General features: G+C 42.8%; 2 protein-coding genes across 4 annotated transcripts; both read left to right on the top strand.

The window, feature by feature from the left end:
* The first annotated feature begins 1,188 nt into the window (after positions 1 to 1,188).
* Positions 1,189 to 5,776, top strand: LOC117837337 (branched-chain amino acid aminotransferase 2, chloroplastic). Its single transcript, XM_034716943.2, has 10 exons — positions 1,189 to 1,438; positions 1,645 to 1,733; positions 1,864 to 2,038; positions 2,168 to 2,344; positions 2,444 to 2,575; positions 2,830 to 2,928; positions 3,406 to 3,522; positions 4,218 to 4,313; positions 4,889 to 5,001; positions 5,360 to 5,776. Exons 1-10 carry the CDS (start codon positions 1,331 to 1,333, stop codon positions 5,475 to 5,477), a joined length of 1,224 nt encoding a protein of 407 aa, XP_034572834.1. The 5' UTR covers positions 1,189 to 1,330; the 3' UTR covers positions 5,478 to 5,776.
* Positions 5,777 to 9,715: 3,939 nt separating this feature from the next.
* On the top strand, positions 9,716 to 15,129 carry LOC117837866 (uncharacterized). 3 transcript variants are annotated; one of them, XM_034717663.2, is made up of 7 exons: positions 9,716 to 10,162; positions 10,762 to 11,022; positions 11,512 to 11,567; positions 11,949 to 13,494; positions 13,569 to 13,708; positions 13,780 to 14,026; positions 14,128 to 15,129. In XM_034717663.2, the coding sequence occupies exons 2-7, from the start codon at positions 10,866 to 10,868 to the stop codon at positions 14,676 to 14,678; spliced, it is 2,697 nt and encodes an 898-aa protein (XP_034573554.1). In that variant the 5' UTR covers positions 9,716 to 10,162; positions 10,762 to 10,865; the 3' UTR covers positions 14,679 to 15,129. The 3 variants fall into 3 exon arrangements, with proteins under 3 accessions (XP_034573554.1, XP_034573555.1, XP_034573556.1); XM_034717664.2 differs by having other exon boundaries at positions 9,717 to 10,162; positions 13,581 to 13,708; XM_034717665.2 differs by lacking the exons at positions 9,716 to 10,162; positions 11,512 to 11,567 and having other exon boundaries at positions 10,855 to 11,022.
* The last annotated feature ends 654 nt before the right edge of the window (positions 15,130 to 15,783 follow it).

Genomic DNA, 15,783 nt, shown 5'->3' with positions numbered 1-15,783 from the left:
TGGATCTAAAATTTGAATTTTAAATCTGAACATTGTGTCGAATTTTAAATATGAACATTGTGTCAATTATTTGAGCACTTCAAATAACAAAAGTTTGAACTTCAAAGTTGTAGATCTCGTCGAGATCTACAATTTCTATATAAAATTAATTTTCATCTAAATCCGTATGAAAAAGTTATGATTTTTATAAGATGTGCTGCCCAGATAAGGAAAATTCCGCCAATTCAACTCGTGATAGGCTGGGTCCAATGCATATTCCACCGTTTCAGTTGTCTATTTGCAATTTTTTTATTAAAATATATTTTATGTAAAATACTGAAATAAAAATAAAAAAATCCTATAATTTTTTAAAAATAGGTTCACTCTAGTCCAATTATAGGCATGAATTCTCACTTGGATGAACCAGTTTAAAAAGATTTTCTTTTTGATAAGGACTAGCTTAAAAAGGTTTTCTTTTTGATAAGGATCAGCTTCAAAAGTCTATAATTTTATATGCTCATACTGAGGACTATTTGGACGTGGATATGAAATAGACAGCATGAATTTATTCTAGGACTTAACCGCGTGCTATTTTTTCAATGGTAGACAGCTCATCAACAGCGAGGTGCTAGCAGTGATTTCGTCAATCTCAAGTATTTGTCGGCTTAGTTTTTCGAAAGTGCTCATAGGGTTGGGTTGCGGGCGTGTGTTCGTAAAGCGAGTATACGTACGTGTATATGAGTGTATGCATCTGTACTATATGATTCTAAAAAATGCATAATTATTTTGTTGTCCAAGCAACTTTAAAACAGTGGCCATCATACATGAAACGATAAATATGCGTAATTATTTTGTTGTCCAAGCAATTTTAAAACAGCGGCAATCCTACGTGACACGATACCATATATGGCTAACAGGAGGAATTCTTGATGCTTCTCAGTCCCAAGGCACGGCAGCCACAAACACAGGAAAGCGCGAGCTCATGGGCCCATCCGCAAGAAACCAATGTGGATAAAACGTTTTCAGCTGCTGTACTACTTGGCACCCCTCTAATTCGGTAACCAATGGTCCACACATCCGGACCCAAATCTAGCCACTGCGCCGTGGGCCCATACAAAGGAGGGCCCCGTAGGTCGGTCAGAGATACCCTGATCAGGTGAGCGTGCAGATCACTATCCGTGCTGTTAACCCATTTGGCCTCGCGAAAAGCAATTCCAGCACCGATTTGGACGTCGTCTCCTTCCTCCCCTCGCCCCCCTTCCGCTGCCGTCCCAGCCGCCGCCGCCGCGGCGAAACCCTAGACCCCACTGGGAAAGCCCACGCGGGTCGCACTGCGGTAGCTTCTCTGTAGATGGAGTACGGCGTCGCCTCTCACGGCGCCCTCCTCGCCGCAGCGCCTCTCGCGGGCCGGCGGCTGCGCCTACCCCTCTCGCCGTCACCACCACCGCCGTCCATCCAGGTCGTTTTTGTACTCGTATCTGTGTTGTGCTTTATGCACTGAGATGCTTTTTTCTTTTAGTGGTGTGGATTCGTCGAATCTGGCGATCGATCGGGAGTGGAAAAGTGGGGAATTTTGGGATAAGAGGAATATGATGTGTCATTGTAGTGTTCACTTCTTTATGCCCATGTGTCCAATAATGTAACATGTGGTGCTTCCTGGTGCAGATTCAGAATCGTCTTTATTCCATATCGTCACTCCCACTGAAGGCTAGGCCAGTGAGAAGATGCGGAGCTTCTCTAGCAAGTAACTATTCGTACGTGGTCTCCACTGCAAACTGCATGTGCTCATTGTGGCGATTTGCTTGCGCTGAATTATCCACGATGTTTTGTTGGTGTCTCGTTTAAGTAATAACCTTATGATACCATACTCTTACTGCTTAGCAGGCAAACATCTGAAATAGTTGATTTGGACTGGGAGAACCTTGGTTTTGGGATTGTCCAAACTGACTATATGTATGTTGCAAAATGTGGGACGGACGGGAACTTTGCCGAGGGTGAAATGGTGCCATTTGGACCCATATCACTGAACCCATCTTCTGGAGTCCTAAATTATGGACAGGTTAGTAAGTGATATAGAACTTTTTGCTTCACAAATTCTGATTAGTTGTCAAATATGGAAAAAAGGGCCTTTTGAAGGCATAAATACTCTATGGTTGCAGTAAATTGATGTTGATAATTTGGTTCGTAGGGATTGTTTGAGGGCCTAAAAGCATATAGGAAACCTGATGGGTCCATCTTATTATTTCGCCCGGAGGAAAATGCTTTGAGGATGCAAACTGGTGCCGAGAGGATGTGCATGCCTGCACCTTCTGTCGAGCAATTTGTTGATGCTGTAAAGCAAACCGTTCTAGCAAATAAGAGATGGGTGAGTTCACTGCTAGAAAGTCTGGGTACTTTTGTAGTGCTATTCCCATTACTTATGCTCATGTTTTAATTGGTTCTTGAATATCTTCTAAACTTTCAGGTGCCTCCTACTGGTAAAGGTTCTTTGTATATTAGACCCCTGCTTATGGGAAGTGGGGCTGTTCTTGGTCTTGCACCTGCTCCTGAGTATACATTCATTATATTTGTCTCTCCTGTTGGCAACTACTTTAAGGTTGGTAGAGTCCTTTTAGACACATGCTTCCACTATTTTCTTTAGATATTCTTTGTAAATAAATAATTGTTAGATTCTAGTGACATATACTTACAAACTGTGTGCTATGTGTCCTGTGACACTGCATTAGGGAGTAGAAGTTATTCAGAAACCAGAATTATGGTTATTGTGGTACTTTTGTAGGTCGATAACCTATGAAATTATCGATGAATCAAACTGAGTGTTTATTAAAAACATTACCTGGTTTTCTGCAGGAAGGTTTAGCACCGATAAATTTGATAGTTGAAGACAAGTTCCATCGTGCCACTCCTGGTGGAACTGGTGGTGTGAAGACTATTGGAAATTATGCTTCGGTAATTCTGCTTTAGTACTTTGTTGCACAAGTAATTGAAGCTGCAGGACTACTAATTTTGAGCTTTGCTGTCTGATATTTCTCTTGCTTACCTACTACTGTGATTATTTTGTGCTTCAAATATTCAAACACAAAAGAAGATGTTCTTGAGGTGATTCAATAGAATATGTAATAAGAAGAATTCTTAAGAATATAAATGATCTCTACCATGTTGTGAAATGATAAAAGCCAAAGCTCAGATGGAATACTATCATGGACTAATGGAGAATTCCAAAATGTGACATGTTGCAACCCATAATATGCATTCCATGCATCTTGACTATTGAAACCCATTGTATCCCTTTCTTTTTGGTAAAACTGTAGCCAGCCTCATGGATAATTGCTATCTACATTAAATATTGCTATTTTTCTATGCCACATTAAATATTCTTGTATTATTCACAGTGGCTTTAAATCATGTTTTCTTGTCATTGCATAGGTGTTGATGGCACAGAAAATTGCAAAGGAGAAAGGTTATTCTGATGTTCTCTACTTGGATGCTGTTCACAAAAAATATCTTGAAGAAGTTTCCTCATGTAATATTTTTGTTGTCAAGGTAGGACCGTAATATCTTCCACACCTTTTATTTTGGCTTGAAGCTTAATTTAGTAGGTGCACTAAGGGCTTTCGAGTTCTGCAAGCTACTAATAAATCAAGCTTGGTTATCAACCTATTAATTCAAAGATGGCTAATCTCACCCTAATATATGTCTGCAACATTAGATGGCTTGAAAGTCATAACCTTGTCATGAAACATGTCTTTAGGAGTAGGTTATTGGTAGCTGCATCTGTTGGTATCTCAAGCATGATCTTGTAGTAATGTAGGATAAGAGATTTTTGTGCCACATACTTTTTTCATCTAGAGCTCAGTCGACTGAACATTTTGACCTTCTACCATGCATAAGCCTTTTGTGGCTAATCACCTTATTGAAAACTAGAAGAATGTCTGTAACACATTGGTTGTAGATTGGTCTACGGCTAAGGTCTATTTTAAACAACAAAAAGATAAGGTTTCTCTTGCAAGAATGGTATGGCTGTTAAATAGTACGTAGTGATACCTGGTTGAGCTCTATCTGCTACCTAATAGATTTAGCCCTACTTGGCTGCTTAGCACATAGCAGTACTATATCGTCGCCTTACTAGTGACTGGTAAGCTATTGCTGCATGCTTTTAAATTTTCTGCTGACTTGATCAAGGATATTCAGCTCAACAAATTAATGGCCTACCTTATTTCTTGTCATGTTTGCACCAGGGCAATGTTATTTCTACTCCGGCAATAAAAGGAACAATATTACCTGGCATCACAAGGAAAAGTATAATAGATGTTGCTGTGAGCAAGGGCTTCCAGGTAAATTACTTGTCAATCCTATGGTTCCAAAAGCCTCTTTGCAGAATTTAAAAGAATTTTGCAAGGGTTAGGCTGTCTAGGAATTGAGATCTCCTAGGAATTCCCTTCCCCAGACACCACCTTGTGTGGGAGCTTTCATCACTGGGTATGCCTTTTTTTTAATCCAATGGTTAAAAAAATGAGCAGGTTAACTATCAGTGTACATGAGGATATCACTTGCCTGTTATTATAAACTTAAGTAACTTTGCTTGATAACTTAGCGCTAGTTTTGGATCCTAAGCAGTGAGCATAGTTTTTGGATCATAAGCTGTGAGCCTGGTTCCAAAAATGAGCTGGTTAACTATCAGTATACATGAGGATACCATTTGCCTGTTATTTTAAACTTCAGTTCCTTTGCTTGATAACTTAGCACTAGTTTTGGATCTTAAGCAGTGAGCACAGTAATGGATCATATGCAGTGAGCCTATAGGTGCTAACTAGGTGCCTATGTCATATGAATTGTCACTGAGAAGCATTGCGTATGTTCACAAATGTTTGGTGCAATCTTAATTTAATATATTCTCACTTCTTGGAAGGTTGAGGAGCGGCTGGTGTCAGTGGATGAATTGCTTGATGCTGATGAAATCTTCTGCACGGGAACTGCTGTTGTAGTGTCTCCTGTTGGGAGTATAACTTATCAAGGGAAAAGGTGAAACATATATATCTTTGCTTGAGACTTGAGAGCTCACTTGTTAATTGAAATGTATGTGTAGTTGCATCAAATTTAAATTGTTCCTAACAAAAAATTAGCTGACACCTATATCATGTATATCTGCTTAAATACATGAGACATACTATTAAATATGCCCCGTATGAACCTTATGGTGGGCAAACACCTCGGTAATAGTTGCTTTATGTTCTACTCCCAAGTATTCCTTTTATGATTAGTTCTTTATATCATATACAAGGAGTTTTAGTGCTAGGAATACTGGCCTTTCTGACCTAGTTTTTTCCTTGCATTCTTTGCCCCTTTTTTGTCGCTACATCCAATGGATTTCATCTTGCAGGGTGGAATATGGGCACCAAGGTGTTGGCGTAGTGTCTCAGCAGCTGTATACTTCGCTGACGAGTCTCCAGATGGGTCAAACAGAGGACTGGATGGGGTGGACTATGCAACTGAATTAGCATAAGACCATCACCATATTATAGAACCTGTGTTCCTCGCATAGATGGGTTCGCAAGGTCTCCATCTAGATGATATGGTCATGTGTAGTTCTGTAACCTTCAGTTTTGTAGCATCTATCGGAGTGCGGGCTCCTGCTGTATATTCCGTAGGTGTGGCGCATGGCGTCAGTTTATTTAAACTATAATTGCGTACCCTTGAGTTCTGTTTTTGGACTAGCATTGCAGTGGCATAAGAAGAATTATATACTGTGTAGTAACATTTGACATTCAAAAAGTCATAGCGCTCCACTTTTAGCAAACCTGTGTATACCATTCCATTGAGAACTGGAAGCAGACATTGTCCTCAACTGGAACGTTGTGACTACTGCCTAGAAGTCTTGAGCAAATTTAGCCCATCAAAAAGTTTGAGCAGACATTGTCCTATAGCCTATTTCAAGTCGGTCTGGGAGGGACTGGATAGACATTTTCAGTCGTTCTTAAAAATAATGCAATTCTTATTTAATATTAGTCATTTTTCAAAGTTTGATCAAGTTTATGAATAACTTGAGAAGGGTGTCAACATTTATAACATCAAAAAGTATCATTAAATTTATTATGAAATATATTTTCTTAGAATGTTTATTTGATATTATATAAATATTGATACTATTCTTTATAAATTTAGACAAGTTTAAAATGGTTTAATTTAAGATAAAATTATAGTTGCATTATTTTTAGACGGAGGGTATGTTTGGCCACGATGAAATTTTAAGTGATTTTGGTATAAATTAAGGGCATATTGGCAGAACTTCAAAGCTTTATTTAGATTAATTCTGTTAAATGATTCTCACGAATGAACTAAGATGTTGTGAACTGAATAGGTTCATATGTAGAGTTTATCCAAAATAATCGTTTTCAACTACATAATCAGAGAATCACTTCGTATAAAGGATCAGAGCAACAGGAGCTTTACCGAACATACCTTATCACGGATTCCCTACGCAGAACTATGGGCAGGCCCAAAATGATCTGCATCTTCCCAACTGGCGCGTGGCCCAGCTCCAGCAATGCTCACGGCCACCACCCTAAGGTCTCTACCGCTAGATCCTGCAGCGTTTATGATCTTGACGCGTCTCAACCAAACAGGCCTGCACATGTCGCATCAGAATTCAGAACTCAGAAGGATGGTGCCATATGTGCACGGTCGCCTGCCTCCGATCTCGGGCATGCCGCAATTGATGCCGCTCGGCACTTGCTCTCTCGCCCACCCACCGCACCAAACCGGCCACCGCCACGCACCATCTAGCAATATTAAGGAGCCATGCTTAACACCAACACCAAGCTATCCCCGCGATAAACTAACGCATCTCGAGCCGTGCGCGCGCCTCATGTGTCTCTGTTGTTTTCTTTTCTATATGGTGGCGTGTCATAACGGTATAGCATAATGGCATGATTGCCTTCATCAGGAGTCGTCAACATGTTGCGAGCACACGGAAGGTTAGCTGCTATAGTATTATTCTAATTCCCGCGGTTTGCTTCGCTAACAGAGCAGTGGTATGTTTGATTCGGTAAGTGGCATGAAGCGGATTCGGTAAGTGGCATGTTCGCTTCAGCTTATAAGCCAGCTGAAACGGCTGATTTGTTGTGAGAGGAAAATACTGTTTGGTGGCTGATAAGCCGGCTGAATAAGCTGAAGCGAACAGGCCCAAGGTTGCCCTTGGTTTGGGAATCGGGATGATCCCGATCCTACCTAACATGCTGACAAAAGCCACCGCGTTCCACGGCCCCATTCAACACGCGCGCAAAGGAGGGGAAAACCTGGCGGCCGAGAGGTAAAGGCAATAGTCAATAGAACGGAGGGTTACGGCGTTCGGCCATTTTACCTGTCACGGTATGCTGCCTGGCTGCCTTGCCGCGTCCAGGATGCGTCTAGGCAGGACTCGGGAGCCACGGGCATCATCACGTGACCACCCTTCCGGCCGACACTCATCCAACCTGCCGCGGAGCAATATAATAACGGTTTCATCGAAAGGCAGAAGACATTCGGAGCAAGTCCAAAGATTGTACTACCATTACCAAAAACCGGTAACAACATTTCACATCCACAAAAGCTGCAAATGCCACGAGAGATCACTGCAAAGACGGGCAAAAAAAAAAGAAGGTTGAGAAATGCTGACACTCGATTTTATCGGATACTGTAGAAAAGACGTTCCAAGACGCCGTCCCCCCCATGCCTCACGGGATGAGAAGAGCATCGGCAGTGCTCGAAAGTCGAAACGAAACCCAAAGCCAGACACGCTGATGGCGTGGCATGTATAGTCGATCGAAACCGAATCCAAGGGGACACTGCACTGCTGCCGCAGTACTGACGCCTGACGGCAACTGCGTGCTCTGTTTCTTGCATGGCAAGGAGTGGCGCGCGCTCATGATTCAGGGCCATATCCTATGCCCCGTATCCATGCAAGACAGACAGCCATGATGGCGCCTGTCTCAAGCACGCACGGAAATAAATTTGCCTTTTCTGACAATCTCTTTAACTGCCTTGTCACTCTGCAAGACACATGACCAGCTCAAACCAAATCAATAGCCAACAAGCAAAGAAGCTTTTACCATTTACGGTTGGATTCTTATGAAATTCGATCAAGGGGTCCAAAGTGTCTAAACACGGCCACTAATTTTATCCTCGCAACGTGTTCCCTTGTAAACTAAACACAACACCTCCACGAGGATCACGACAACTAATGAATAGCAGTGGTCAAAAGGTCTGATGCTAATTGCCACCAGCTGTCCTCTCAAGAGGCCTAAACACCCCCGGCCGGCTTAGTTGGATAGCAAAAGATAGATGATATCTGCAGGAGCTACTAGCCTGTGGGTACAGTACCAGCCAACTCTAATATCTAATCGAGAAACCAAGCACCAACACTTTAAATTTCAAATACGGCGTCACGCCGAGTACGCAATCGTATCATGTGACGCCATGCCAGGGGCAGAATGTGTTTGGGCGGCCGGTTTGGTTCGGTCCCGAAAGCGCGACTAGGTAACAGCCATGATTTGGCCGGTTAGTGTACGTGAGGTGAGGCCACCCACAAAGTCCAAGCCCCCCGAAGCCGTGGCGAGGAAGATGAGGCCAAAAAGTTTCGTCGGCCTGATACGTCACGGCACATGAGATCGCATCACCACCCCCGTCACGGTCCATCACCATCAGCCATAACCCTTCCTTCCGTAGGACACAAGCGACGTAGTAGTGTTAGCAAGTTCGCAGCTGGATCAGCAGTGGTATTACCAGAAGGGTTAGCTAATTAAAGCAAGTCGCTGACGCTCACAGAAGAAATTAAAACTCTCAAGTCGCCGGCCTAACCTGTGTGTGGACTGCGGTGTGGTGATAGCGGGTGCGGGAACCTGCCGGCGGGCCCGGCTCCTTTTCCGAATCCGGTTCGAGGTGTAAAGTGGGAGGGGCAGCGAATTGCTAGGCCCACACGCAGTAGATCTCATCTAAACCACTAACTCCTGTCCGGTGCCCGAATAATCAACACTGATTTCCCTGCGAAATGAGCTGTCTCGCCTGTCACTAAACGCATATCTTAAGCCAGCAGAGAGAAGCAGCAGAGAGAATTAGAAGCGTATTATTGTTGGAGATCCGGTTCGGAGCCTTGAAAGGTCTACTAGCGTATTTAATTTTTGTCGACGGAATTCCGTTGCATTGAAAACCTTCCTATGATCGCAGTATTCATTACTAGCTCGTGGATCCAAGAGGACCAAGACCTCCCACGGAAGCAAACTTGAGAGGATTTGGAGGCGAGGATGCCCCCCGTCTCTTTCCCGGACGAACAACCAGTGGTTTGTGATGGACAGGTAACAAGCTCTCGATGGCCACTACTCGCTGTCGATGCGCGGCTCTATCTAGCACACATCGAGCCATCATCCGGGTCTACGAAAAAGTTGCTCCCCCCCAATCTCCGTCTCAGACATTTGACAGATGACACGCACGGGCAGCTTCTCTCAGGCTCTTCCTACCAGGGCCATAAAATATGAATGTAATTCTATGATAATCTCAGATTATCCCTCCCAAAAACGACCTCATTGCGCCCGTCGTTTTTCCTGTGCGTCCGCATAGGATTAATTCCGGCATCAACGACGCACGCCCAGGCTTAGCACGCAACCATGAACCCCAGTTAGGTGACTTGATTGCAGCCATCGCTTGCAAACTTTTTCCCTGCAAGTGGAAAAAGGCTGGCGCACTTGCCGAAAGTCCATTAGCATACTGGTGCATGTGGTGGGCTGCTGTGGTGGTGCCGTGGCCTGCCTGCCCTGTGCCCTCTGGTAGTCTGGTGCGCTCCGCTCATTCATCCTCCCAGTCTTCCACAAAGCAAAGCGAAGGGGAGGAGGAGAAGAGGAGAAAAGGAGAGAAGAAAAGAACAGCAAAGCAAAAGCAAAGGTGATACTGACCAGGAGGACCTGGATTAGGCTAGCTAACCGCGGAGGAAGAAAAGCCTCCGATTCCTTACGTCCTCGCGGAAAGCATGGACAGCGCAGGGCTGCGGGCTCCGGCGCCTATTCACATGGCCGGGGAGATGCTGTGAGGACGGAGGAGTTTGGATGGGTGTTTGTCCCTGTGTCCAGAAATAATAGACGGCCGAGAGAGAGGAGGGGGATACAGAGAGACCCGCCGTTGAAGCTTCGGTCCATGATCTCTGAATCCCCGTCAGGTAGGCTTGTTGCTTGGAACTTGGGAGTTTTTTTTTTCTTTTGGTAACTAACTTGGAAGGTTTAGCTGCTGCTGGGTCTATGTCTTGGTTTTGCACGTTTCTTTTCTTTTCTTTCCTTTTTTTTTGGTTCGCTATGATTTGTATGAAACTTTTAAACTTTTCTTTTCGATCCTTGTCAATCTAGGGAGTGGAGGTGGCGGATCGATGATTGTAGTTAGGCAAGTGGATTTATATTTGTTGGGGATTTGGTACTTGATCTTTCTTCTTCTTCTTTTTGTTTTTTGGAAAGATTGGGTGTATCACCCTAAGTAATGTTTTGATATCGTTGCATCAAATTCTCTGCGTCTGTTTTTGGAAGTTCCTTTCTGCCCTCGTTTACTGTTCAATTGATTACCTGGATTGATTGCTTAGAAATTTATCAAGAGTAAAGACAATAGAAGCTTGGTACCTGGCACCATAGGTTTTTCAGGCCAGCTGTTTGCATTGCATCCACCCCCCTTGCTCTGAATCTGGCATCCTGCAAAAGTTCGGTTCTTCTGTTTGGCATCTCCAGGGAAATTTTGCGTCCTTGCTGATGACTAATTTTCATTTAAGTGCAGTATTCATCGGGTCCAGCTGCTTGTGATCTCCCCCCATGAACTGAGCAATCAATAGAAGAAACAAAAGGGTCATTTCTGCTACAGAGAGAACAGATCATCTGAAAATGGGAAAACGAGGTCACCGGCGGTCTGCATCGCAAGACGAGGACAATGTGGGCTGTGTGTGGGGCCTCATGCGCATGCTTTATTTCCGTCGTGACCCCAAGTTCTTGTTGGATACCAAGCAATTGAGCGGGAGGCATGCGTTCCGGGAGATCAATGGTAAGTTTTTCTTCACTGACCACAGTTACCATGATATTTTTTACTAGAAGACCAGGGTTTTTGTAACAGTATGGGCATAGCTATTTGAGCTCCACTTCAAGTCCAAAAGATGTCTAGTAACTTCAGATGCTATCACTCCGTTAGATTCACTTCATCTTCCATGAAAATGCCACAATATGCTATCACTATGTGTTTGTTCGCATTTGTTTGGTTATGCTGATTGGATTGTTTCAGCATATTATATTGACAATTTATAAGTACAACCTGCACAGCTAGCAGCATGTATTCAATTCATGAACTACTCCAGTCATTGAGTTAATTTCTAAAGCTAAATAAGACCAAACATCACATCTAATGTATGATCTAGAATTAGCCAATGGCGAGCATTAAGATAGTTCAGAGAAAAACAATGTACAGTAGAACCTTTTTTTTTTTTTGCCAATTTGGGTGTCAATGGACAATTGTTCTGATCGGCCGTGTATTGTGCAGAGAGGGGGCACTCAACACAGAGGTCCAGGGATTTTGATGAGATAGAGGAAGATGGTGTAAGTTGCCGGAACTGAACATGTAGCGGTTCGAGGAGCAAACCTAGTTATATTTACTCATTACCAGTCTAATATACCCAGTGGTTTTAACTTTTATCCGTAAAAGCTGCATTTTTCTAAACAAAGTTAAGACTGTAAAATATATCTGTAATTTATCAATGGGGAGGCCGTGAACCACTGATGTTGAATAGACTTGTTATCTAGTCCAGCGCATCGATTCAGTGTTATGCTTGAGGGGCTTCATTGTCAGAACTAGCTCGATTAATTATATTAAGCGGCCAATATAGTTTCTATTACATCGCAATATATAGTTTCTGTTACATCGCAATATATAGTTTCTTCAATACAACATCTGAGCATTTTTTACTATTTCTTTCTCAGATCATAGAACAGTGCACTTCGCAGAAACCAACAGTCAAAAACCTTATGGAGGATGAATTGGGGAAAGTAGTACTGAAGAAAATTCCAAATGATGAGAGAAGATTAGCTGACCTGGAAAATGGTGTATCTCTTGATGAGAAATCAGAGCATACAAATAAATTAACAGAGATCTCATATCATCAGACAGGTGTCTCTGCGGCTTTCACTCCACTAGTGGATTCTGAGGTCTTGAATCATGCTGAAGAATATGATCTTGAATCTGTCCTGGCAGATTTCCTAGGTGAAATCTATAGTTGCCACAATGAATGCCCACACGGTGATTGCAAGAATAAGAATGAACTGTGCCCTTCATTGAAGTCCCTAATCCATAAAAAGGTCAATGACTTGAATAATCTTCCTCGCAATATTGGTCGTGGGCAACCTCAACAGAGCAATGATGGAAAGCAATCTGAGCAGAATAATCTTTTTAACACTATGGCAGCTCAATCCAAACAGTTCAAGGATGCATTGGAGATATTGGGTTCAAACAAGGAACTTTTCCTGAAGCTGCTTCAGAAGCCAAATCCACAAATAGTAGACAATATCCAAAAGCACCAAAACAGTAAGGTAGCTTCTGGGTTAGAGCCCAGTAACATTCCTGGACAGACCAATTTTGGAGGGAGAGGAGGCTCAAATCAGCATCTGTTGGCTACAAAAGAGCAGGCTAAAGAGAGAAAATATATGTTCTTCTGGAGGAAGGGTAAATCAAATAGAAGCCAGATGCCTGAGGCAACTAATGGACCTCAGACAGTTAGCAAAATAGTTATTCTAAAGCCCAATCCAGAAAGAGGGATTCATCAAAAAGCCATTACTAGTGCAAGACCTTTACATCAACAATCATGTGCATCGGATGCTCCTGAATGCAGTGGAAGGGAGACCTCAAAGTTTTCAATTAAGGAAGTCAAGAAAAGATTCAGAATTGTGACTGGTGAGAGTAGAACAGAAAGAAATGTGCCACCTGCAGAAGAGCTCCGAAGAGATCCACGTAGGCACAAAGACTCTGTTATTGCAATTAAGAAGGATTTTAGACATGGACCAGAAGGCAGCTTGGCAGACGCATCTGCATCAGGTTTTAAGAACGGCACCATACCTTTCAACAGCAGTAAGCAAAAGCAACAAAATGGCAGCATAAGTGAAATCAATGGCCGTACAGTAGCACCAAACGGTGCATCTATCTTCTATGAACAGGCCAAGAGGCATTTATCAGAGATGCTAAACGATAATGACCGATCTGTAAACCATCCAGCAGTTCAAGTCTCAAAATCCTTGGAAGGAATACTTTCTCTCCCTCATTGCAATGTGTCAACCCCAATGGAAAAGGGCTGCCTTGACCTCTCACCTGATGAGACAGATGTTTGCCTGGCATGCAAGGTTGAGAGAGAGGAATGCACACAAGAGAGATGCCAGTCACAGGACGACTTAGGAAGCATTTCATGTTGTACTAGTGCAGCAGTTGATGATCAGGTGACAGTTCAGGAAGGATATTGCATGAATGAAGCACAAAATGGTAATTCAGTTAATGCTATCTTTTTTTTATAATTGAATGGTACATGTTTATTCTTCGTATACAAGTAACACCAGAATTTTGCACAGGACTCAAAGATGTTTCTGATGAGCCGGACAACATGTACATTGAAGGAATTGACAAATTGGACTGCTGTGAAAACACTTGCAGCATGCAGTCTGTTCCAGCAGAACAAAGCATAGATGATGAACATCAGGTAAGCTCAAATAAATTCATGTTTGTTGTTTTTGTGATTATTATTTTAAATTTATCTTGTTTCATCTGAAGGAAATATTAGAAGAATCAAAACAAGAAAAAGAACATTCTAAAGTGACCCCAGACTCTCCTGAGAGCATAGTTGAAAAGTTGGAACAGCAAGAGCCGGAAACACCAGAAGCAATAGCATCAACCAAATTAATCTCAGATGGTGGTTCTGAGCAAAGCGAGGAAAAGCAAGGAAAGCCCAGTCCGGTATCTGTTCTTGAGTCATTCTTTGAAGGTTTTGGCAGTCCTGACTTCATAAACAAGAAAGAATGTAAGTCCAAGTGGTACAACTTAGTTTAACATTATTCTATTCATGGGTACAAAATAAAATGCGCTACATATCTGTATGATTATTTTTTTAATGGCATACAGGTGAGCTGCATGAAGATCTCCAAAGGACCCTATGTTTTCCAGATGATGAATCAGATGTTAAGGTCATTTGGGAAGACAAGAATGTCAGATTAGATTACATAATGTTGGTGCTAGAGCTCTCAGAATTATGTGCAGAACAAAATTTAGAGGTATGGTACCTAGAGGATGAATTAATCAGCCCCTGCTTGTTTGAAGAACTACAGAATCAAGGTGATCAAACAAATGATCTAAAGCTTCTGTTTGACTGTATCTGTGAAGCTCTAACAGGGATCCAAGAGAGATATTTTAGACTCTCTTCTTGGTTATCTTTTCTGAGACATGACATACGGACGCCTCCAATAGGAGAAAACATTATCATAGAAGTTGATAAATATGTCTCTGGGTATATCCAATATAGTCTTCCCAGCACTCTAGAACAGATAATTAAGAGGGATTTGGATGTTCAGACATGGATGAACGTTAGGTCAAAGACTGAAGGGATCATTATGGAAATATGGGAGTTTGTATTGGATGAGTTGATAGATGAGACTGTTTTTGATTTGTGGATTTGAAGTTCTGGTTAGATCGCTTGTCGATGATGCCTTATGGCGAGTACAGTGAGTAGGTAGATACTGAAGTTTTCGTGCTGACAATAACCCATTCTATGCGGAAGAATAACATGGGCTACAAGTAGTGTGTAACTGCAGTGGAATCATTCTCATTCATGAAAGCAAAAGTTTCAGTTCTGCAGATCTCTGAGTTGTGTAGTTTGCGACTTTGTGTGGATGGAGTTGGGCAAGCACTGACAGACTGTCACAGAAATCACAGCCATGCCTCTGAACAGTGAATTGTACGGCAGACTGAAGTGCATTGCAATTTTCCTCTTGTCCATTGAGAGTTTGTGTGCATATGTGTGAGGCATACACTTTCAGCGGGATCAGACCACGCTTGTATATGCTTGTTTTTGTGTGTAAATGTGCAAAAGTAATCATACATGATTAATCAAATAACACATTTTCTGTATGCTTGGAGCACTATTTTATTCCTAATAGATAGATAGGCTTTACCTATAACCATTCACATCTGCAGTAAATGTTCGCTTCAGCTTATTCAGCCGGCTTATCAGCCACCAAACAGTGTTTTCCTTTCACAATAAATCAACCGTTTCAGCTTTTCAGCCGGTAAGCGAACAGGCCCCAACCGCCGTGAGATCACCATGCGCAGCTCACAAGTCGCTGCGCGATCCCCAGTCCCCTTAAATTCTCCCGGCACCACGCCACAGTACTTAATTAAACCCTAAATATACTGCGCGATCGCCCAGATTGCGTTTAAACCACCGAAAAAAAAATATAACGACGCATCATCCGCACCGAAGGATGCGTGGTTCCCCGAGATATTTGAGCCGGGCGACCTCAGATTGGAATTCTACACAAGGGAAATTGGCCACTACGAACTGAAAATCTCCGCGAAATCTCCTTACAGATGATTCGAGGCCACCCCAGGCCGAAATGCCTGATCAGATTCTAGCATGCTGCGATCAGAAGAGCAAGCGCATCGGAAACTTGGGGGGCTAGGGGTGGCCTGTGGTCGGCGCGAATCGGCGACGAGCACGAGGAGTTCTTCCCCGCTCAGTTTCGCCGCCGAGGTTCGACGGGCGCGAACTATCGAAAGCTGCGA

This window comes from Setaria viridis, chromosome 9 (genome assembly GCF_005286985.2).
Source record: "Setaria viridis chromosome 9, Setaria_viridis_v4.0, whole genome shotgun sequence".
NCBI classification, from domain to species: Eukaryota; Viridiplantae; Streptophyta; class Magnoliopsida; order Poales; family Poaceae; genus Setaria; species Setaria viridis.
The sequence above is the reverse complement of the archived record's forward strand: the minus strand, read 5'-3'. Positions and strand labels throughout refer to the sequence as shown.

What these genes read in the sequence shown, in the direction of transcription:
- LOC117837337 (XM_034716943.2), top strand. Translation starts at nt 1,331, where the DNA reads ATGGAGTACGGCGTCGCCTCTCACGGCGCCCTCCTCGCCGCAGCGCCT. An exon ending in TTCTAGCAAATAAGAGATGG is followed by an intron (nt 2,345 to 2,443) that starts GTGAGTTCACTG and finishes CTAAACTTTCAG; the next exon opens with GTGCCTCCTACTGGTAAAGG. An exon ending in CTATTGGAAATTATGCTTCG is followed by an intron (nt 2,929 to 3,405) that starts GTAATTCTGCTT and finishes GTCATTGCATAG; the next exon opens with GTGTTGATGGCACAGAAAAT.
- LOC117837866 (XM_034717663.2), top strand. Translation starts at nt 10,866, where the DNA reads ATGGGAAAACGAGGTCACCGGCGGTCTGCATCGCAAGACGAGGACAAT. An exon ending in TGCGTTCCGGGAGATCAATG is followed by an intron (nt 11,023 to 11,511) that starts GTAAGTTTTTCT and finishes TGTATTGTGCAG; the next exon opens with AGAGGGGGCACTCAACACAG. An exon ending in ATGAGATAGAGGAAGATGGT is followed by an intron (nt 11,568 to 11,948) that starts GTAAGTTGCCGG and finishes TTTCTTTCTCAG; the next exon opens with ATCATAGAACAGTGCACTTC.